The sequence below is a fragment of the Trichogramma pretiosum genome, unplaced genomic scaffold (assembly GCF_000599845.2).
Source record: "Trichogramma pretiosum strain Unisexual culture from Peru unplaced genomic scaffold, Tpre_2.0 scaffold34, whole genome shotgun sequence".
NCBI lineage: Eukaryota > Metazoa > Arthropoda > Insecta > Hymenoptera > Trichogrammatidae > Trichogramma > Trichogramma pretiosum.
The window spans coordinates 865464-890914 of NW_019641683.1; the positions used below are offsets into that span (position 1 = coordinate 865464).

Here is a 25451-nt window from a genome sequence, read left to right on the forward strand (position 1 = left end):
TCATTAAATATGTTCCTGCAACAAGATCCATATTCAGTTCATACAATTTAAAATATGACTGGTTAACTTCATCTTGAATGACCTGGCCAATGTTTTTTTTGTACTTTATTAAATATATTACATCACTACTGGAAATACCGGCTAGTTCAAGTCGGTGTTTGTCTTCACATTTTGAGAAGTTAAATATAGTTTGAAGAAGAAACTGCCTAAAACTAAAAACGAAGTGCTGGCAAGTGTCAAAATTATTTTTGAATAATAATTCGCCTTCGTCGGTGATCAATCTGATTACAACATGACGACTGAATTTGTTTTCATCACTTGCATCAGTGATTAAATAGAATATATGGTCAACGTCCAACTCATCGACAAGTTTGATCAGATAAAACTTGATTAACTTTAGAAATAAATCAAATCCGCGGAGCTCATCTATCATATACTGGCTAGACCGATAAAACTCAATATCGAAATACAAACAACATTTGTCGGTGATAATCTGTACAAGCGGGTCAAAACAATTTACCACATTTAATATTCATGTTTTTAAGATAAATAATATAAAAATAATTACCTCGTAATAATGCTTGTCAGAAAGCATAGGATAGGACTCCAGGAACTTTGACACATCTACTAAATAGAATTTTCGGGCACCACGAACAGTATATTGCAAAGACAAACACAATAAATTTCGTTTTCCCGATCTGGATTCATAATTTTGAATCAACTGCTTTTGCTTCCTAGTTGAGTATTTGTATCACGTATCACTCATTTTACGTGACAAGATGTAAGTCGTGTTTAAAAAAGGTAACAATACTGCGCAGAAAAATAATGACATTAGAGACGACGAGATTTCAGCAGCCGAGAACCGACACGGGGGCTACAGTTATAACTCTGAAGTTAGCAGCGGGTTTGGTGGGGTTATGATAAGTTATTAGATCTGTCGAACGAATAGACACAGCGTTTCCGAATAGTCAATTACCCAACTGCGATGGACATGTTTAAAACTCAAATTCGAATTAAATTTTAAAAAGTTTAACGGAATGGGATTGTTTTTATTAAATAATGAATTCACACTATGAATGGCTGTTGTAATACAAATAGGTTTTAAACTCAGATTTTTGTTTCAAATACAATTTAAATTTATTTATATCTCAAATAAAATGTCTTATATCAAATTTTTTTTACAAATTTTCTGGAAGAGGTACATTAGCCGAAGTCATCTGAAACATAATTAAACTCATTAATAAAATGTCCAATATGAACGAAAAACGTTACGTTAATTTCAATAATAGTATACATACCTGCAGATTGTGGACCTTATGGTCGGTAATTTCGTTCGACAACGTATAAAATGTTCCATCCGGGCTCAATCTAAATATAAGGCGACATGGACAATCTACCTTTTTAATGCTGAAACAATCATTATTCGTGCAAAAATTAATTTTACGTTTATTTACGACTTGGATCAAAGCTTAAAACACCATATGCAAATGATCAGATATGTTTAATATAACGGTAATTTTGAAAATTTAATATAAAAACGTTTTCGAATTTTTGTTTTATGGCTTCGCATGTAATTAAACTTAAAACCAAACGGCAATTTTCAGCAAAAGTATTGATAGTTTTAAAAATATAAATTAACAAAGAATATACAACGAGATTGTGACGATGGGTACTTACGTGCATGCTCGATTCAAGCCTACGCTTTCAATTCTTCGCATGGGGCCGTAGGCACATCCAAAATGCCATAAATACCGGGTTACGTTTGGATTTGCTGATATTCGCGAGGAACTTTGAAGGGCCGTTTTTGGCTTATAATCTAGTTCCAAGAATATTTCCTTGTGCTGTTGTCTCAATTCATCGATGACAGCATATATTGCGGCATCGGATTGAAACTCCTGCCCGACATAGGTGTGCGCGAATGATCTCACAGCCATCAGGGCAAGTAATGTAAACTCGTCTTTTAGAAATCACAATACCAACGGCAATCACGACAACGCGAATGGTTTGAAAGCAATGTCACTTTTCTGCCCTTTCACTTGAACAACAGAAATTGCACTGGCTGAAGATACAAATAAAAAAGAGAATTCCGAACGGAATAGAAGTCGCGGCGGAGACGATCGATTTTCAAGTTACGATAACGCTGCGGCGTTCGCGACTACGTACACGACCGAACAACGGTAGGCGCCAGTGGCGTTTATGCTTAACTATGAAGTTGGCTGCGATTTCTTTGGGGTTATGAAAAGTAACTAGATCTGTCGTGCGAATAGACATAGCGATACAAGAGTCACTCTGGGCCCCAGGTACACTGATAGAAATATGGTTCGTCTGGCAGAAACGGAGCCGTTTCTACGGGTGAAACGGAGCCGTTTCTACGGGCGAAACGGGTCCGTTTCGACAGACGGAACGGATCATTACACCATACCGCGCTGCAGACACACACTCATGCGTGCACATATTGTAACAACAGTTGGAAGATGTATACAAACAGAAACATAACCAACACCGTAGAGCGTGCCAAAACTCAAAGTTCGACTGCTACGGCAGGTAGTCGGTAGCATATGTGGCAGTTCGGGGGCGCTGTACAGCGCTCACAAGGCCAAAAAAAGAAGAAGAAGTCGGTAGCATATCTTCTGTCTCTCTCCGTTTCGTGTGCCGTGACTCGTGTCATGAGTCTGCTACTGTTTACATGTCACATGTACTCATCACAACAGTTTGGTACTGTTGTACGTAAAGTGTACGTAAAGTGTTTCAATAGTTGGACCAGCAGTTGGACATCTACAGGAAAAGGTGAAAATCGACAAATAAAGCTGCATTAGATAAGTATTTTACACTTCCTTGTACATATATATGCTTTTGATGTAAGAGTAGTGATTCTTTGTGTACAATTGCAGACTCGTCACCACATGAACACTACTTTCTGCTCTGCTCTGCTCTGCTCTGCTCTGCTCTGCTCTGCTCTGCCTGCTGCGCTACCGCTCTGACAGTTTGTGATACTGCTTTCCTGCAGAAGAGATCACCAGGAGTCATCACCTTAGTCATCAGAAAAAAAATAACAATTAAATGTATGTGATGTGGGAAATTTCAACAATAATGCAGAGAATCTGTACTGTCGGTATGTGTTTATTTATAATGTAATAAGAGAAATGACTATTGAATTAATATCAAACTTATATTATTATTTGATTTTAGTGTACTACATATTTTCAATACAATGAGAAAGTGTTATAAATGGGACATTGCTCTTCACTTCATCTTCCTCAGTCCAGATCTTGTAAACGAACTTTTGAATTAAATACCATGAATGCTTAGATTCCTTTGGATATTCTGTATTTAATACAAAAAATATCTTGAAGCACAAATCTAAAGCATCTAAAATAGATTTTTGTCTATATTTGTGACTATCAACGGATACATAATAAGAGTGGATATCATTAAAGTCTGGTCCTTCAACAACGACTCTGGGTTGATAGGTAATATTATAACTATGAAGGAATTCTTTTTGATCTGTTATGACTTCATCTATTGTTTGTTGAGTCTACAAAAAACAATTCATATTACTAATTCATTTTTTAAATCTTATTGATTGATTGAGAATCAATAATCATACGTTGGCATGAAGTATAAATCCTTTTATTGACTCTGCTGAGCTTATTCTTAAACCACTAGTAGACCTTGTACGAACACCTCCTCTCCCTGGGCATAGAAGAGGCAGTAAATATAACAGTACAGTATTTCTATACTCTATAAGTAGATAAAAAATAAACAATATTTAATTAAATTAAATTCAAGTTATGGTAGAATTTTTTGACATAAAATATTATTTATATTTACCATCATAACAATTAAGATCCTTTATATTTTCCAAAAGATCTATGAAATTTTTTTCTTTGACAGTTTCATTTAATAGTTTTTCAATTTTTTCAGATAAATTGGGCCAACTAGAAGCTATTTCATTTCCATCGCTGCTGAATAATATTTCATAATCTTTCAGAATCTAGAAGTAAAGTATAAATTTAGGACTAAAAAATAACTCTTCATAAATAATAACTAATAATAACAAATTTTTTTATTTTCTGACCAATTTAGGTCCATTTGGGGGTGTCAAGACTGGATATTTTGTGAAAATTTCTTCCAGACTTTTGAAATTCACCATATCTGCCTGAATCAATTTCCTGGCATTTTCCCAATGACGCTCTACATTCTCCCATTCGTTTGTGCTGGCTGAAGTTAATATCCAATTGAGCGATTCGTCTAAAATGAATATACAATTAAAATATGTAACCAAAAGTATTTAGATTCATTATCCAATATTTATAAATTGAGTTGATTATAAATATATAAACACATAATGTGCTGTGTAAATGTATATCATTGAATAAAAAAATTTTTATAACTAAAAGTATGTTATATATGTAATGTTTTTAGTCTAATTAATTAATATTGTATGCCTGTGTTATTATTCCTAGCTATAAATAGCTGACTTGTATGTTATGTTTTGTTATTATTGTCGAGCCTCTCGAGCAGCGAGACGAGAGCACGCGTATATTAAATAAAGTAAATATAATAACTCGGAATACTTGAACAGTCTTTGGCGATTTCCGTCAACTAGAACCTTCCCTGGCACAGCGCTATTTAACAATTCAGAAGTGGGATTCTGATCAAGTATTCAAAAAGAGAGGATGAACCCCGAGAAGAAACCTGCTCCAAACGCAGTTTTCGGAGGAGCAGCGACTTTTGGTGCGTTCCAACGCGGATTAACGAACGAACAACCGAATTGGCGATCTTTCCAGCGATCTCAACGACCGAGTTCGTTGAACGGCTCAATGGGCAGAGGCCAAAGCTCGAGGCAAGCGTCAACGACCGACAGGCGTCCAGGGTCAGGAGCGAGCAGTGACATGAGTCTCGACGTGAGTGCGAACACGAGCTCAGGTCAAAATCACTGATACGAACCCCCACCACTGCGGGTGGACAACGCGAGCGGAGAGTCACGTACGTTGGAAACGCTAGTGATTACGATGATCGAGGAAAATCGTCGCCGAGACCAACAGAGAGACGCGATGATGGAGCGATTATTCACGCAACTCAGTATGAACACGACGGCCCCGCGTGAAAATACAGCGCCAGCGGCCACACCAGAGGCACCGGCGCAGAGCTATCAAGTGATGCCGGACCTCACGAAAAATATAGAAAATTTCACGGGCGACGAATCACCTTCTGAGGCTAGAGAGTGGATCTCGAATATCGAGAGCATGCTGTTGCTTCATCATTGGCCCGAGGAATTTGCCTTGGAGACCGCGCGCATGCATTTGGTGCGAGGTGCGCGCGATTGGTTTTCGGCGCGTCGCCGTCTTGTGGATACATGGCTGAAATTCAAAGAGGCCTTCCAAACGACGTACGTGCGTCAAGATTCGACGGTTTGTCGATGGAAAAGAATGGCCGAGNGGCTTTCGAGCTCCTTCGCGATAAGTTGGTTGAACGTCCCATATTACAGCCGTTTAGCCCGAGTAAATATACCGAACTACATACGGATGCGAGCGCGCGTGGTTTAGCCGGTATGCTGTTACAGGGCGATTCAAGCAAAGACTTACGTCTGGTGTACGCAATAAGTCGAAGCACAAGTGAGGCCGAACGTTTTTATCACTCTAGTAAATTAGAGCTTCTCGCAATTGTGTGGGCTGTCTCGAGACTGCGTACGTTATTAATTAACATTAAATTTAGAATTGTAACCGATTGCCAAGCCTTGGTATATATGAACGCGCACCGCACGAAAAATGCTCAAATTGTCCGATGGCATCACTTATTGAGCGAGTTTAATTATGAAATTGTTCATCGCGAGGGTGCGAAGCTTGCGCATGTCGATGCTTTGAGTCGCGCCCCGGTCGAGAATCAGGCAAGTACGGACAAGGAGGGCAAACTCGAGGAAGCGATCGCGAGCGTAAACATTGTCAATGATGTGTCTGTGCGAAACGACAACACGGGCGTCGAGCTTGGCGTATTTACAATCATTCGTGAAAGCGACGAGATTTTAGCGTTCCAATACAAAGACGAGGAGATTGCCGCTAGACGCGATATTTTAGCGAAACCGCGCAATGAACGTTCACGAATGGAAAAAGAAATGGTGAAGGATTTAGTCATCACGGACGGCATTTTATATAAAAATCACAACGAAAAATTATGTTACGTTGTACCTCGATCGATGCGTAAAAGTTTAGTGGTGCGGTTTCATGATTATGGCGGTCATCAGGGAGTAGAACGCACGCTCGAGTCGATGTCGCGTAAATATTACTTTCGTGGTATGCGTAGATATGTCAAACAGCACGTTTACTCTTGCTTCCAATGTTTAGCTGCGAAGACGCGCCCCGGTATACAGAGCGGCGAGTTACACCCTATTCCGCCCGGCAAAAGACCGTTCGAAGTTGTGAATGTGGATCACGTGGGTCCCTTTGTAAGGTCAAGCGGCGGAAATAGAGTTGTGTTTGTATTGATCGACAATCTCACCAAATTTGTTATACTCACTGCGATGAAGGGTACGCGAGCGTCAACGGTGATTAAAGCGATGGAGAACTTTGTATGCGATTTCGGAGCGCCGAAGCGAATTATCTCTGATCGTGGCCCATGTTTTATGTCCGCTAGTTTTAAGGAATTTTGTGATAAGCACGGTATAAAATTTAGCCCGACTTCGCCAAGGCATCCTCAAGCGAACGGCCAATGCGAACGTGTCAATGCCACACTAATACCATTGATGCAAGCTGCCCTCGAAAAACCAGATGCTACCGACTGGGACGTCAAATTGAAACAAATTCAGCGCGATTTGAATCAGTCGTACAATGCCAGCACGGAAAAGAGTCCCTTCGAATTGTTGTATGGTTACGTGCCTAGCCACGATGAAGGGCCCTTACGCGATTTGGTTGAGAAGGAAGAGCGGTATGATGCGAATCATTCAAACCGTCATGCCGAGACTTCGACAAAAATCCTCGAAGCACAAGCTAAAATGAAGCAACGCTACGATCTAAATCGCAATGTGACATGTAAATATAACGTAGGTGATTTAGTCTTTTTCAAGGTAAATCCTACATACACGGGCGATTCAACCAAACTTCAATACAAAAATCGTGGACCTTTGGTAATAACTGAAGTATTGCCAAGCGATTCATACCGCATAGCCGAATTGAACACAAAAAAAGCGAACCGTTACTGTTCAACAGCTCACATAACTCAACTGAAGCTTTGCACGCCTCCAGTTGACCAGTACGATGACGGCGAAGACTCGTCTAGCGACGAAGAGGAGAGTGGCGTTGCGTTAAGGCGGTCGAGTCGTTTACAAGCGCAAAAGAAAATTTAATTAGTTCTAATCGTTATGCGTCTCGAAGCATGCCAATGATGGGAGGTGCGTCCTCAAGCTCATTTTAATCAAACATGTATTTGAAATAAAATAATAAAAATAAGAAAATTGGCGATTGAAAGTGTAGCCTGGACTTGAGGGCCCACCCCGCATCTCGCTTTTCTCTGGTGATGCTGTAAGATGTTGATCGAGGACGATCTACAATAGGATGGCCGTGTTATATATGTAATGTTTTTAGTCTAATTAATTAATATTGTATGCCTGTGTTATTATTCCTAGCTATAAATAGCTGACTTGTATGTTATGTTTTGTTATTATTGTCGAGCCTCTCGAGCAGCGAGACGAGAGCACGCGTATATTAAATAAAGTAAATATAATAACTCGGAATACTTGAACAGTCTTTGGCGATTTCCGTCAACTAGAACCTTCCCTGGCACAGCGCTATTTAACAAGTATTTAGATTCATTATGCAATATTTATAAATTTATGTAATTATAAATATATAAACACATAATGTGCTGTGTAAATGTATATCATTGAACAAAAATGTTTATAAATGTAAAAATAACATAATGAACTATATAAATAGTGATGTGAATAGTCAATCTTACGTTCTTCAGGTGTATCGCTGTCTAGCTTTCTTCGTTTTGGAGGCTTTAATTTCAGATCTTCTAAATTAGTTAAAGTTCTGCAATAATATGAAGCAAGTTTTCCTGCAATATGCTTATTATTTCTTATCATAAAATAAGCATTTTTTGGTAGTCCTGGAAACACAGATAATATTTTATCTGCCAGCAATTCAAACATGTCAGCTGTGAATCTGAAACTGAAGTAAACTTCATTTTTTTTAATTGCAAAATAAAAATTTAACTGGCATAGAAATTAATTATTACAAAGGAAATTCCTTGTTGACTATCCATGGAAACATTACCCCATGTAGTAAATCCATGAGTTTGGAATTCATGGCATTATTCAAAAATCCGTTAATCTCATAATATTTTAAAATTTGAATACCGTGAGAGTTATTGTTAATTAATTGAGACATATCCTATAAATATATTAAACTTATAACATTCTGGATATAACTGTATTAATAAAAAAAATATTACTATTTTTTTCAAGTAGTCTTTAGTAAGCCTTTTTGCATCAACATCGCCAGAGTCAGAATCTTCAATGTCTAAACCGCAGTCTATGTCACAATCGAATTGATTTTCATTTCCACGTCTGACACTTTCTTGATCCCAGATGTTTTCGATCATATTCTCCATGTTATATATTTTTTGGTTTTAGTTAACTGCACGCGTGATGATGTTACTACGATTGTCGTATGCATGTATACTCATAGAATCGAATTGACCGTTAAAATTTAAACATTTTCGCGACGTTCCAAAATCAGTACATTCTCGCGTATACACACGAATCGAGATCTGCAAGCTCGTTGCCTAAAAACACACCACGTTCTAGTAGTCGATACAGTTTCAAAGTTACAGTGCACAATCAACGGATTTTCGCGATCGTACACTGCATTTATGTGATTTTTAAAGTTTGCTTGTAAACGTCACGTTCAAGAAGTTGCTCCGAGCATGTACTCCGTTCAAATGAAAATCGAGCTGATATTTTAGTTTTCATTCATATTCTTAATTGAATATATTTTTTGGTTTTGTTAACTGCACGCGCGATTATGATACTAAGATTGCTGTAACTACATATACTTATAGAATCAAGTCGAACGTTAAAATTTGAAAATTTTTGCGACGTTCCAAAATCAGTACAGTCTCGCGGACACAAACGAATCGAGATCTGCAAGCTCGTTCCTTACAACACCACGTTCTACTATCAATGTAGTTAGGTTTTTTTTATCAGAGTGTTTATAAATAAAAAAATGTGTAATTGTAAAGAGTGAGGACATGTTTCGAGTGATGTCGACGAATATATAGAACATTTAGAAAAAATTCACTTTTTCAAAAGCGGTAGCCATTACGCTTGTCCAGAAAATGGCTGTCTAAGATCATTTCTGGATAAGTACAAATTAAAAAAACATGTAAAATCAGCTCATTCATCAAACATTGTGGAAAAAAGTCAAGTGTTCAAGAAAGAAGATGAATTAGTAATTCGAATGAAGAAAACTTTTTACACGAAAAAGGTAATGATTCAGAATAAAATCGACGAAAATGTTGAACTCTTCGTGGCATCAGTAATCGATCAAAATGTTTCTCGGAGCTCTGTCCAAAATATGATTTTATCAGCAAAAAAATTTAATGAAAATCTTTTTGGATATTTTAAAGAATTGTTTTTAAATATGTTTGAACAAAACGTAGAAAATAGTAAGGAATTTGTCGATGATATGTTTGGTATTTTTTCGAATTCTTTGCAACCCGTAGACAGCGAACACAAGTGCATCGATTATTTTACAGAAAATCAGTATTATGTGAGTCCAAAGTCTTATAATATTGATACAGCAGAGATGGGTCATATGGAAAATGATACCTACATTATCGAAACGAAAAACGTAACGGGCCAATATGTGCCGCTAGCGTCTACATTGAAAATGATTTTCAATCAAACGGACATATTTTCGGAAGTTACTGCATTTATGGACAATTTGAAAAAAACTAAAAATCAAAGTAGCGACGTACAGCATTTTATACAGGCTGATTTATTTGCTCCGTATCTAGAGGACTTTCCAAAAAAAATTACTATACCCATAAAAGTATATTTCGATGACCTCGAAACGAATAGTCCTCTCGGAAGCCACGCAGGAGTTCATAAAGTTGGAAATATATATTTTAAGCTGCTATGCTTACCACCTGTTTTGGCTTCTAAGTTGGAAAACATTTTCCTAAGCACGATTGTAAATTCAAATGATCGGAAAGATTTCGGGAATTCTAAAGCCTTGAAACCACTCATTGACGAATTGAAAATTCTAGATAAAAAGCCAATACTTTTGTTAAATGAAAAAAGTATTTATGTTCGTGCATTTATTGTAACAGGCGATAATTTGGGAATGCATGAGCTGCTGGGATTTGTAGAGAGTTTTTCGGCCAATTTTCCATGCAGGATGTGTAAAATATCCAATTTAGAATTGAAGTATTGCTGCGTCGAAGATGAAATGCTATTGCGAACTATCAGCAGCTACGAAGAAGATCTGAAAATTAATAACGCTAAGCTGACTGGCATTAAAAGTCCTTGTATTTTCAATGAGCTCTCTTACTACCACTGCATTACCAATGCTTGTTGTGACACTATGCACGATTTTAACGAGGGGATTTGCCGATATGTTTTTTCTAATTTAATTTTATATTATGTAAAAGAAAGAAAGTATTTCACTCTAGAATATTTAAATAATAGATTGGGAACTTTTAATTACGGATCAACAGCGAACAGCAACAGAGTGGCTTTTTTGAAAGAAGGGAGACTTGAAAACCAAAACTTGGGTTTGTCGGCAGCAGAAACTGCTCAATTAAGTAGAAATTTTGGCCTTATAATAGGTAATAAGATACCCCAGAATGACACGCACTGGCCTTTGTACATAACACTCAATACATTATTGAGAATTCTAGATAGAAGATGCGTAAATACCCAGTTATTGGAAGAATTTAAGTTTAATGCTGAAAAATTAATTAAATTATATATTGATTTATTTGAAAAAAGTGCCATGTTCAAAATGCACTTTATTTTACACTACCCAAGATTAATGAAACAGTTGGGGCCATTAAAAAATATTTCTTGCATAAGAGATGAAGCAAAACACAAGAGTTTCAAAATTACAGCCCACATGACAACATGCAGGATTAATTTACCGAGAACATTGGCTATAGATCACCAGCTTAAATTGGCCTCAAAATTGATACTAAATTCAAAATATAAAACTGAAATAGAAACAGGTAAACCAGAGAAAATAGATTACAAGAACTATGAATTTTATCAAGAATTTAAAGTGCTGTTCGATACCTCATTTTGTTTAAAATCAGTGAAAATTAAAAGTAATATTTACAAAAAAAATATGATGCTCAACTTGTCCTCAACAGAAGAGCCAACATTTGGACGCATAGAGTTCATATTAAAAAAAATAGATGGACAAATCAGTTTTATTGTGAGAGAGTACGTAACAGAAACATTTAATGTACACTTTCAAGCATTTCAAGTGATTAAAACTAAAAAAAAACCGATCATTATATCTCATTCCCAGTTAATTGACGTGGATCCAAGCAACATTTTGTTTACTGCAGATGGAACAAGTTATATAATTAACAATAGATAAATTTAATACTCATACTTATATATTTCAAAAAATCAATTAATTAATTTAATTATATTTTGTTTTAATTTTTCTGCAAATATATTTCATTCAACTGTAATCAACTGTATAACATTGTAATTAACTTTCTAAAAACAACTACCAACAATACAGATTCCCTACAGTATCTCTGAAATTCTCCACATCACAAAAATTTATCTCATGTTCTATTTCTTCTGACGACAACTGGTGATCTCTTCTGCAATTAATGTTTAGCAGTGATGGAGATGAAATAGCTTCTACTTGTCCCATTTTATCTGTAAATTATAAAAAAACTGTTAAATAAAACTGCCAGAGAAAAAACTTTCATAGATATTTTGGAAAATATAAAGGATCCTAATTGTTATGATGGTAAATATAAATAATATTTTATTTCAAAAAATTCTACCATAAATTGAATTTAATTTAATTAATTATTGTTTATTTTTTATGTACTTATAGATTTTAGAAATACTGTAATGTTTTGTTTACTGCCTATTATATGCCCAGAGAGAGGACGTGTTCAAACAAAGTCTACTAGTGGTTTAAAAATTAGCTCAGCAGAGTCAATGAACAGATTTGTACGTCATGCCAACGTATGATTATAGACTCTCAATCAATTAGATTTAAAAAATGAATTAGTAATATGAATTGTTTTTTGCAGATTCAACAAACAGTAGATGAAATGATTACAAATCAAAATATTACCTATCAACCCAGAGTCGTTGTTGAAGGACACGTTGATAGTCACAAATATAGACAAAAATCTATAACCCTTTCTCATCGTATTGAAAATATATAGTACACTAAAATCAAATAATAATATAAGTTTGATATTAATTCAATAGTCATTTCTCTTATTACATTATAAATAAACACATACCGAAAGTACAGATTCTCTGCATTATTGTTGAAATTTCCCACATCACATACATTTAATTGTTATTTTTTTTCTGATGACTAAGGTGATGACTCCTGGTGATCTCTTCTGCAGGAAAGCAGTATCACAAACTGTCAGAGCGGTAGCGCAGCAGGCAGAGCAGAGCAGAGCAGAGCAGAGCAGAGCAGAGCAGAGCAGAGCAGAGCAGAGCAGAAAGTAGTGTTCATGTGGTGACGAGTCTGCAATTGTACACAAAGAATCACTACTCTTACATCAAAAGCATATATATGTACAAGGAAGTGTAAAATACTTATCTAATGCAGCTTTATTTGTCGATTTTCACCTTTTCCTGTAGATGTCCAACTGCTGGTCCAACTATTGAAACACTTTACGTACACTTTACGTACAACAGTACCAAACTGTTGTGATGAGTACATGTGACATGTAAACAGTAGCAGACTCATGACACGAGTCACGGCACACGAAACGGAGAGAGACAGAAGATATGCTACCGACTTCTTCTTCTTTTTTTGGCCTAATTGTGAGCGCTGTACAGCGCCCCCGAACTGCCACATATGCTACCGACTACCTGCCGTAGCAGTCGAACTTTGAGTTTTGGCACGCTCTACGGTGTTGGTTATGTTTCTGTTTGTATACATCTTCCAACTGTTGTTACAATATGTGCGCGCATGAGTGTGTGTCTGCAGCGCGGTATGGAGTAATGATCCGTTCCGTCTGTCGAAACGGACCCGTTTCGCCCGTAGAAACGGCTCCGTTTCGCCCGTAGAAACGGCTCCGTTTCTGCCAGACGAACCATATTTCTATCAGTGTACATCGTGGTACATTTTCGTTGTGATATTCGTTTTCAGCGACCCCATAAACCCCCGAGTGCAGAAATTAGACTCATTTTTACCTTTATTTAGTGAATATTTAGCGAAATACACATATTGACAAAGCCGCGAGTTCAAGATGCATTTCTAAAAAACGTTTATTTCATCCACGGATGCAAATTTTCATTTGTCCCTCATAAATTTTGTTTACAAAGTTTCTAGACGCTCTCCCGAATCGAATGCCGAAAACCGCATCTCAATCCGACTTACTGCTCAAAAGATCGGAGATTTGGCCTTTTTTTGTGCTTTATTACCTCGTCTATAAGATGAAATAGAATGTAGGGGAGACCGGGGCATGTGTGACACCTAATTGTCATGTCTTTTTTAAAATATATATAATTGACGATTTACAGGATAATGAACGTACCATTGTTTAGAACAGACGCCAAACTTTACTAAAATCGACTTCCAAATTATGTAGTTTGACGTTAAAAATGTTTTATAACTATTTTAATGAAGTCGCTTGAAATTCTACACATGCCCCGCATACGGGGCAAGTGTAGAAAGCCTATGAGGCAAGCGTGGACACCAGAGACTGACATGATACACGTTTTGGACTCCGTCATTTCCTGCAGTAAATTGCTTGAATGATTTCCATGTTTTTTTAACATTTGAATATTTCAATCATTAAAAACAATATTAGAATCAATTTGTGAATTTATTTAAGTTATATTTGATCGGTGATCAACGAATTGTATTAAAATTTTAATAACTTTAATAGTGATGTGCGTTTTTTAAAAATGAAATAAATTTTGGTATAAATACAATTTTTAGTATGCAAATTATAGACTTTATTTTGAAACATTTCAACTCATTATAATTTAAAGCTATAAGCAACAATTACAATAAAACAGGTAATATCTTATACTACATAAAAAACATTGTATGGTAGTTAAACTTACTTAAGATAACATAAGTTTTTATTCTAAATACATTATTGGAATGTTTTCTATATTATAGTTAAATAAACATTCTCCTACATTTGCTGCAGAAGCTACTTTAACTTTTGGAGTTATCACATTTCTAATATTTAAACTTGAAAAATTCACTTCTGACAATGCATTGCGTACAGGAGGAATATTTAAATTTTGATTTAAACTTGAAAAATTTACTTCTGACAATGCATTGTTTACAGGAGGAATATTTAAATTTTGATTTGGTGATTCAGCAATAACTGCTTGCTGCTTAACGCTATTAATACTTTCTTTTTCTTTGATATTTCTTAGTTTTATTGATTTGACTAGTCCTGTCTTTTTTCGTTTTATCACATCTTTCCTCGCTGTTTGTTTTTTAATACTGATGAGATTATCTCTATACTCATCACTTATTATTATTGCTGCTTGTCCTTTCTTTCTTTTTTTCGGAAGATTTTCATTAGTTTTTAATAGTTGTTTTTCTAGTACTTCTTGCGACATGTTGACTGAATTGACCATAGGTGAAGCTAAATTTAAATTCTCTGTCCCATCTATTTCAGTCTCAATAGGCACCAAAGGACTCTGAAATAGAATTATACTTATAATTTATCTAATCCTAAAAAATAGTGTGATAATAAAAGTGAATTATTAATCATTCTCACCAAACATTTTATTAATAACTGTGCACTTTCCACAATTACTGTGGCGTTTTGAGTTAAAACAAGTAGATTTGGATCTGTTGGTACTTGAATTTTTGGTTGATCACTTACTTGTGCTATCATTTGTTGATCAATATTTACAGTACCAGAACTAACAATTTTTTGTGGCTCAGTGATCTCCTTTATCAAATTGGTACACTTGCTCAGTTCATTTTGATCTACACTCGGCAACAAAATTATCGCAACAAAAAAATTCATCGAAATTTTGTCGATTTTCAAATGCTTCTATCTTGGGCTACATTTATCGTATCGACACGCTTTTTTTTTTAATTTCTTGGAAATTTTTTTTTCTTTAAATCCATATAAATTAAGATAAGATTTGAGTTAATATTGAGTTACCAGTAGTATTTGAGCGTGACCCTGAAAATTAATGAAAAAAAATGACTGTTTGAACGTGTACCAGTACTACAGTGATTTTTTTATCGAAATCTTACATACACCATCGCAAAGTGCTCTTTTCAACGAGTAATTTAAAAAAAAAAGACCTCTCTACGATTTTTTTAACGCCCTGTAGGTCGATTTGAAGGTACGGTTTATGTACGCAAAATGCCCAGAAAATCGTCTTGATTTCAGCTAAACGGGGGATTTTACGTACTTTAAATGGTATCTTCAAAACGACCTACAGAGAGTTCAAAAAATCGTAGAGAGGTCTTTTTTTTTTTTAAATTACTCGTTGAAAAGAGCACTTTGCGATGGTGTATGTAAGATTTCGATAAAAAAATCACTGTAGTACTGGTACACGTTCAAACAGTCATTTTTTTTCATTAATTTTCAGGGTCACGCTCAAATACTACTGGTAACTCAACATTAACTCAAATCTTATCTTTATTTATATGGATTTAAAGAGGACAAAATTTCCAAGAAATTAAAAAAAAAAAGCGTGTCGATACGATAAATGTAGCCCAAGATAGAAGCATTTGAAAATCGACAAAATTTCGATGAATTTTTTTGTTGCGATAATTTTGTTGCCGAGTGTATAATGACAGAAATAAAATTATAATTAAGTTAATATTGATAGTCAAGTGGAGGAAAATTTTTACCTAAATCTGGTCTGTTTATTTTGGGCTCAGTAGTTAGATCAGTAGCAAATTCTTCTTCACTCCAAGCGTCCCTGTTCTTTGGAACAAGACCACATTTTTCGAACGAGTTTATAGCTGTTTCTATCTTGGCAGCTTTGAGGAAAGCTTTACCAAATAAGCCAAATACCTTACGTAAATTCACAGGATTCTTTTGACGATGTTCACTTTCTATAATTTGAGTATAATAGGTACTCAGTGGATTCATAAATCCCACGTCCAAGGGTTGCATTTTGTGGGTGCAATGCGGTGGAAAGCACAAAATCTCAATATTGTTATCTCTTGCTAACTCAATCACATCAATGTTTATGACATGCGAAGAGTGACCATCCAAAAATAATAATACTGGGTTTTCTACTGATGGTTTAGAAAATTCTATAAATTTTTTGAACCATTCAATAAAAATGTCATGCTGTATCCATCCAGTGTGGTGGAATTTAGCCCAGGCTCCTGACGGTGCATTTTCAAGGAATTCTGGATTCACTTTAACCCGTGGAAATATTAATAAAGGTGTCATAAATGCCCCAGTAGCTGACATACAAATTTCAGCGGTGACAGTTTCACCACGTTCAGCAGCTGACCACCCACCAACTTGTCTTGCTCCAGTAGCAGCAATGACACGAGAACGAGACTTGGGCACAACAGTTAGGAGAAAAAAATTTTTCTACATTTTTTGAGGCTCCGTAGCGCCTTAAAAAAATTATTCCCGTGAAAAAAAGCGGGTTTTCAGCTCTAGGCTGAATGGACATGAATGAAAAATTCTGAAAAAATTCAAGGAATCGTTTTTTGACGTCAGAATTCCAAAAAAAAATACTCCGGTCTGGTACATCGAACCATTTCACCGAAAATAAAATAATTTAAATTTTCAGTGATTTTTTCTGAAGGCCTGAAGCACTCGAAAAATCTGAAAAAATTCAAGATTGTTTGGATTGTTGAAAAGTACCTTCATGAATTTTTTCAAATTCTTTAATAGCTTCAGGCCTTCAGAAAAAATATAGATAGAAAATGGACGTCTATAGGGGAGGAGGGGGGTAGGTGGGGGAAGGGGGTCCAAAATTTTGGTTTTGGCACTTTTTTATCATGTACTATAACATACCAAAATTTCAGGAAAATTCGTGAACCTCGCCCGCAGGTTTATTTGAAAAATTCTGAATCGGACCCATATGTATTGCAACGTATTTACTCTTACAAGACTACTCACGAGTGCTCGTACACGCAGACACGCTCGTTCCTAGGCGAGCGCACCGTGGATCTCTCTCTCTCTCTCTCTCTCTCTCTCTACTTCGTTTGAGTAGCTTACCTTTTACGCGACTATGTGTCGTCGCGGAGTACTCCCTTGTGCGTATACTGCTTGTCTGAGTCGCGTAGGGGTTTTTAGATTGATGTTAATTAGGGGTTTTTGCGACGAGTCACTGGACATGTGAAAGGTGCATTTTCTATGTAATTGGTTAGGTAAATATTCGTTGTTTATTTAACATCGCGTCAAAGGGGAAATTTACATAGTCAATGATCAAACAACTATACTTTACAATTTATCTCAATCTTCTGTGCTGCCGATGTCGAACCTGCTGTCTTCTCCGCTACTGGTGACGTTGTCGGCGGCGGCGGTTGAGTCGTGGGTCGAGTTGGAACACACTAATTGCACTGTTGCAAAAATAAAAAGAAATAACGGAACTCACTATTTGCAATAAAGAATTTAACACTGCACTAAAAAATCGGACCCTTCACTGTTTGTGGTAAGGCTACCGATTGAGTCCACCCAGTAAGGATGACCTCTGCCTGCACGCCTACCTCGTGTGTGGAACACAATAAGGCGACGCGCCTTGGCATGTACTCGTATATAAAAGACCGGACTCTTCGCTGGGCGATAGAGCTTGCGGTCGAGTCTTACCTGTACAGGTAAGCCTCCGTCAGCACGACTACCACGTGAGTGGCGACGTGCTTAGACGTTGCGGGTACGAGTGGCCTGCTAACTTAAAAATTGGCTGATGCCGCGTTAGACCTGGGCCTGGTTTAGAAAAACTAGTAAATTGTGACAATAAGTGCTTAGTGGTCTTTGCACGCGCCTTTTACAGGTCGCGGTGAACTCTCCCACCTACCCGGGTCCTGCCTCGCTAATTGGGTCACTTCGCCGCAGTTTTCCTATGCAAATTAGGAGAGAGAGAGAGAGAGAGAGAGAGAGAGAGAGAGAGAGAGAGAGAGAGAGAGAGAAAGAGAAACTCTTCCCACTCAGGTGGACTTTCGGCGCTGCGCCAAGCGCCGTCGCACAAGTACACGTGTATCTTGTCCTCTGGGGCATCGGTGGGGCATTACGCGCGCTCGATTGGTCCTCGCTCTCCTTCGCTCGTCGTCATCGACTTGCTCAGACCTCCCCTGTGGTCACGAGTTTGTCGGTAAGGCTGCTCGCCAGTGCTCCGAGCGAGTAGTACCGTTGCAGTATAGACGTTGTATCACGTGATCGAGTTGCACAGCCAGAGCAAACGCAGTTTAAGCAAGCGTGAGAGAGACAAAAATACACGTCGCTGCAAAGTCGTTACCCAGTCACGGACGTCGATCAGTGCTACTTACCGCAGCAGCCGAATTATTTGATACATATGGGGGCCCGTCAATTCCGTACGCTCTTCGGAAAAATCCGGTGCGACTTATGGAATCGTTCGTTACTTGCTGTGCCGGGAATAAAAGAGTGGCGCTACTCGAAGTACACGTTACGACACGCGGTATAGTTCCTCGTTGCTGTCATTGGAAGTATACCGTGGACATCTGTGGTAGAATGTAACCCTGTTATTTCTCTCCGAGCAGTTTAATCCAAACGACTTAACAATCTACTGATGATTAAATTAAGATAAAGTAATTGCTATTCAAATAAATTCAGTCAAGTCGTAATAACTGGATTTACTTGATTTGATTGATAATTATTGATTTTAGAAATAAATTTGACATTGTTTCCATACACAGATTTTTACAAACTAAATGTTCATAACTTCATTATATAGAAATTCAATGCTTAAATATGTAAATTATATCTGGCTAAAATTGCTGACACACAATTCATGTTTCAGGAGTTGCGGTTGCAGCTTCAGTTTTCACCATTACTGCAATGAGTATTGACCGATATTTTGCCATAAGGAGTCCTATTGTTTTTAGAAGAGTTTTCAATCGTAAAAGTATAATAATTGTTATTATAACTCTTTGGATCATCGCCATGGCTATATTTGTTCCGATGTTCAAAATGGTTTGTAAACAATATAAGAACTTTTAAAAAACTTTACAGTCGGGTTTTTAATCAAAATTTTGGAGATTTTTCCTCTGGTAGTATTCAAAACTCAAAATAGTATATGAGGTGCCTAAGGCGCGAAAACTAGAAAGTCTCAGAGCATGCGTGTTTATCAACCTCGGCTTCACCTCGGCCGATAGTTACGGATGTTATGAGGGTTCCTTTTTTGCTTCATAGGTGTGTATACTATTTTTCATGAATCCTCCAGCAGAAATTAACTTTTTCGTTTTGGCCGCTGGGACGAAAAAAGTTAGTTTTGGCTAGGGTATCATGAAAATGGTAATTTTCATGCCACCCTGGGACCCGAGAGTTGTGCCGCGAAACATCAGCTGCCATTTTAATCGCCTGTTGCTTGGCCGGCAACATCAAGACACGCCTAGTTGCATCACACATTTTTGCGACGCGACGTCGTCGCTTTGCCGCAGTTCAACGGCTCTTTCCAACATCGAAGTGTGGATCGGCTCCAGCTTTTTCCGACTTCGGAGCGGCAATCGCTCAACGAGAGTTTCGTCGTCGCGGCATTGTTGCCGCCATTTTCATCGAACATTGGCTCGGCGTTTTTGCGGCGCGCGAACGGCTACCAGGTCACATCCCGCGTTTTTGTGACGCGGCGCCCGCCATCTTGCCTCGACTTCCGTTTTCCGGCAGCATCAGTAGCCAGCGAGCAGCACAGCAACGGTGTAACGGCTCAGCAGCGTAGCAACGGCAACAGCGCGGCAGCATCACAGCAGCACGGCAGTGGCGTGCGAATCAGACGTCGCGAATCTCAACCGTCTCTCAGCGGCAGCAAGCCTGCTGTCTCTCCTTGCTTCACGTGCGCCGAGCAACATAACCAAGCCTGTCAGAGGCTGCGTAGCAGACTACACTCATCGCTTCGATTCGACGACAAGGTACTTGTGGATTTTTGATTGCATGCTCACATTGAGCCAATATAAAGAGTAATGAGATTGAATATTTTACCCATCCCACACACAATTGTGACGCCGTAGCGTCTGATGAGTCATTGTAGATTCGCAAACATGCGTCGTTCGGATTTGTTATTGTAAGGGATTCGATGTTTAGCAAACATCGTTGAGCGTACCGCTCCCGCGTTTACGCGAGAAAGTAAAGCTGTGAATTCGTGATTTCGCGTTTCTGTTTATATAAAACAAAATAATAAAAAAACATTACCCTGGCTCCCTCGCATTAACTGGTGCAGGTGACTGAGGGCGTATAGTGCAGTGAAAGTCTCTCGTAGAAGACCGTCAGGACTTTGTACGCGCCATCATGGCCGGGCTTCAACCGCCCGGATCGACGACAGAGGCTGCCAATCAAAAGAAACAGCCGAAGCTGTCATACTCTGAAATGACTCAGCATTTCAGATACCCAACGAAAGAAGAAGCCATTATTATTAACTCTATAAACGGTATATCGATACATTCATATACAATTGCCGTCGGTTCGATTGTTCAACCCAAGAACGTGAAATTTGTGTCGCGTATATCACTAAACCGAGTGTGTATCTACCTTTCCGATAAGGCATTGGTACAGAATCTTTCGGGCCGGGAAATCGTAGTTGAAGGGCACAAGCTCTCAATACGACCATTAGTCAACCACACTAGGCGGATGCTAATTTCCAACGTTTGTCCGACTATCCCCAACGAGCTAATCATACAAGAGCTTAACAAATTGAGAGTAGAACCAGCTTCACAAATCACATTTGTGCGCTCGGGTCTGAAAAATCACGGGTACGAAAACGTATTCTGCTTCAGAAGGCAGGTCTACATAAGATCGAAAGACATTCAGCTGATACCACCCAAGGTAGAAATCAAGCATGATGGGGCGACATACTCACTATACTTCTCGACGGAGAAGCTTACGTGCTTCTTGTGTAGAGAAGAGGGGCATATCGCGAGGTACTGTAAGAACACCGAGGAGCCACCTGCCAGTCAAAACGAAGAGGTCATGCAGGAACCCACAGTATCTAGTAAAGGACCTGCAGCACAAACTGCACCTGTTTCACCAAAGCTAAAGCCAACGTTTACAACCATGCCCAGTGAGGACAAATCTCAGTCACTTATGAGTGAAGCTCTTGCTGCCTCGACATCGAGGAAAAGGCAAAATTCTTCGCCGTCACCTACTATAATTAGACCTCAAACACAGTTGATTCAGACTTCCAAATTGTATTCTGTGTTCTCACAGAAGCAAACTTCGGAGCCAGCAAACAAACGCTCTAAACACACAGAGCTCCACCCTTCTTTAGAAGAAATACAAGGAAATCTAGAGTCTGCCAAAAATTACATAGAAACGAATATTGATCAGTACCCTATAAACTTCAACTCACTCTCGGAGCTACTGTATCAAACACACGGATCCAGCAATGTCTACGCAGTGATCAAGAGCTTTACCACGGACTGGGAAGCACTGTCTACGATGCTGAGGGATACAAAGAAACTGATTTCTTGTGCAAATCTCAAACAAAGAATTACTAGAATTTTGAAGAAGCTCTCCGATCAAGACGCGGTCGACAAAGAGAACAATAGCGATACTCTATCACAGTAACACACATATGCGAACGCAAACAACAAAATGTAACTAACATTTACTCCTCACAAGCTCAGGATAATCTTCTGGAACGTCAGAAGCGTCATTCATAAGTTCTCAGAATTAAAGAAAGCAGCCTCAGAATTCGATGTAATTGCTTGCGTCGAGACCTGGCTGACTGCGAGACAGCGCTTGGACATACCCAACTTTCGCACCGTGAGAAGGGACCGAGACTCGAGAGGAGGAGAAGTAGCGATATGGATCCGAAAAGATATTGCCTTCGACAATATACACTTCGGTCTACAGACCAAGATAGCGGAAATTTGTGGCGTGCGCCTCACCGACTGTAAGCCGAGGCTGGACATCATAGCCTGCTACAGACCACACTCTGGCTCAACGGCACAAGAAGATTGGGACGAGGTGATTCGATGCGTCAATGCTAACAATGCAACTGTACTTATGGGAGACTTCAATGCTCACAACGCGTGCTGGAATTGTGAACACACAGACACCAACGGCCAGTTTTTGGAGCATGCATATACGGCCCACGGTTTAGTTTTGCATAATTTCGACACAACCACTTACGCAGATCTGCGAAGGAACTACGCGTCGTAGTCTCGTTCGCGGAGAGCTTGGACTGTCGCACAGGATCGGCCTATGTGTGGAAAAAATGCAGAATATTTAAAAACAAGTGGATTGATGTCGATCCAAATCAAAAGTACGTCGGCAGCAGCAACGAAAGACTGCGTCAGGCGGCCATAAATAAACTATGTCCCGCCTGGGCACACACGGACCCTGGATACATGCCTCCCTGCAAGGACAACGACTTCCTAAAGGACGGCTTCTCTTTCGTAGAGCTAAACATCGCTCTAGAGGACAAGAATGAAAAATCTGCCCCTGGGCTCGACGGGGTGGGCTTTGACACCATCAAGAGGCTCCCCATTAAGTTCAAACTCATATTGCTCGACATTTACAATGAAATGTACGCGCAAGAAACTTATCCAGAGGCATGGAAGGATGTTTTTGTATTTTTCATTGCGAAACCTGGAGGCAGGGGACTGAGACCCGTGTGTCTCACATCGTGCTTCTGCAAGCTCTTTGAGTCTATGCTGAAAACCCGACTGCAGTGGTGGGCAGAGGTGGAGGAATGGATTCCGAAGGATCAGCACGGCTTCAGGCGAGGCCACTCTTGTGTGGACAACTTGACCGGCCTTTTTCTAACGGTGGAGAGCGCTTTTCTCGAGTCCAAGGAGGTACTCACGGCGTTCCTCGACGTGGAGGGAGCGTTTGACAACGTGGACGTCAACATCTTACTAGACAGGCTGGCGGCATTGGGCTGCACGCGTGAAATTATTAAATTTGTAAAGTTTGCTACTTACGAGCGCTTCATTTATACAGAAGGTGAGCTATCTTGCTTGCGGCTGGGCAGAGGCGTGGCTCAAGGCGCGGTGCTCAGTCCACTGCTATACTCGCTGGACGCCGCCTCGATAACCAGTGGTTTGGGGCCGGAAATTCGCACTTCTCAATTTGCGGACGACGTGTCCATCTCTGTTGAGACGAGCGATGCGGAAAACGGGGCTGCCGCTCTCGAAGACGCGATAAAAGTAATGGAAAAAAACCTAGCGGACATTGGACTGAACGTATCCCTCCACAAATCCAAATTAATTCACTTCAATAAAAAGAAGATCCAACCGGGAAGTCAGAGGATTAAAATCCAGGGACACGAGATCTCCTCCTGCAGCCATACTAAATTTCTAGGATTAATTTTCGACTTCGAGTTGTCTTTCAGAGAGCACATCACTCAGGTTAAAAAAAAGTGTACCTCTGCCATGAACATAATGAAGTTTTTGTGTGGCACATACTGGGGATCACACCCGGACACATTGCTAATTTTGTTTAAGAGCTACATCCGCTCTATTATGGACTACGGAAGCTTCATCTACCTTCCAAAGGACAAACAAGGATAATTAAAGCTCGAGAGAATCCAATTTGCCGCCATCAGGTGCGCTCTAGGCTATCGAACGAGCACGCCCACAAATAAACTGCTTGCTGAGGCAAAAATCTCCTGCTTCGAGGAGCGAATTGAGATGCTGGGCAAGGCATACATCGCCAAAGCCCTCAGCAATTGCAATTTCGAAATAACCGAGAAAATTGTAGATTTCTACACAAGACACGGAGGAAGCCGCCTTCCGAGGAGAAGCTTTTTCAACTGCATTGCAGCGGTCTGCAACGTAGGGGCTCGTATTCACGCGGGCAAACGCTTCAACCCATACAACTATAGTTACGGCGCCTTGACCTTCCGAGCTCCTGTTAACACGACTCTGGGTTTCGACATCGGGAGATCGCCGGACCCAGATCGAGCGCTGAGCGAGCACTTGAGATCAGAGAGTGCGATGCCCATTTTCACTGATGGCAGTAAGATCAAAGATGCGACAAGCGTTGGTTACGGAATTTTCTGCCCGGTAACTGGGCATAGAGCGTCCGGAAGCTTGAACCCGCATTGCTCTATTTTCACGTCTGAGTGCCACGCAATTATCGAAGCTCTCGACTACATTGAGGGGCGGGACGACTCCAAATCGATAATCGTCTCCGACTCTCTCAGCGCATTGCTCAGCATGCAAACACCGAAATTAGGCGCCAAAACATCAACGCTAATCCTCAACATCAGAGAGCGCTTGGCAAAGTATGCAGCCGAGAACCCGAGCAGGGAGGTGAAGCTGCTGTGGATTCCGGCACACATGGGCATCGTGGGCAATGAGGTGGTGGAAGCCGTGGCCAAGGAGGTTACTCGAGAACAGCCCCTACAACCGGCTCTGGTCCCTTTTTCGGATTTATCGGAAAGCTTTGCACGCACGGCCAAAAATAACAGCAACGGAAAGAACGAGGCGGATGGACAACATAAAGGAAGACAATACTTCGCGTATTTCCACAGCACTCGCTCGACCCCATGGTTCTCCGGGATGAAGCTATCCCGACAGCACATCGTCACTATAAATAGAATGAGAGCCAACCACACCAGCGTAGCTGAGTCACTTGAGAGAAAGAACATCATCTCAGACTCACGCTGCAGGTGTGGTCGCGAAGACGAAAACGTGAATCACGTTCTTTGGAACTGCCGGCTCTATGATAAACAGAGAAAGGAAATGCTCGGGAAATTGAAAAATATCAAGGTACACCCTCCACTGAACGTGGAATGTATCATTGCTCGCCCAAATATAGAGGCGTGCCTGATACTCTGCGAGTTTTTCGGCGTATGTGGACTGCGAGTCTGATAAGCGCAAAAACATTTGTAAAATTAAGGTTATAATTTGTAAAATATTTGTTCTATTTTTTAATTTTGTAATTTTCCAGTTATAATTGTTAAATAAAGTAAGTGCAGATGCCTTCCCAGGTAAAAGCACTTTAATATAATAAAGAAAAAAAAAAGCTTGTTTTCTGGATTGCGTCTTCTTTGTACCGCATCTTCCGGTCATATTCTTCTCTTTTCAGTCTAGTCATGACTGTGCTAGCGAAGGAGGACGCTGCTTCCCACTTTCGCTCGTTTTCGAGCATGAATC

The 25451-nt window shown here is 39.3% G+C and overlaps 1 protein-coding gene across 1 annotated transcript in view; it reads left to right on the forward strand.

The window, feature by feature from the left end:
• LOC106659935 (pyroglutamylated RFamide peptide receptor-like) overlaps positions 1–25451 on the forward strand; it is a 158103-nt gene that overhangs the window by 69955 nt on the left and 62697 nt on the right. The window contains exon 5 of the mRNA XM_014382756.2: positions 19157–19329. Coding sequence (XP_014238242.1) covers positions 19157–19329 — 173 coding nt within the window. The remainder of the gene's footprint in view (positions 1–19156; positions 19330–25451) is intronic.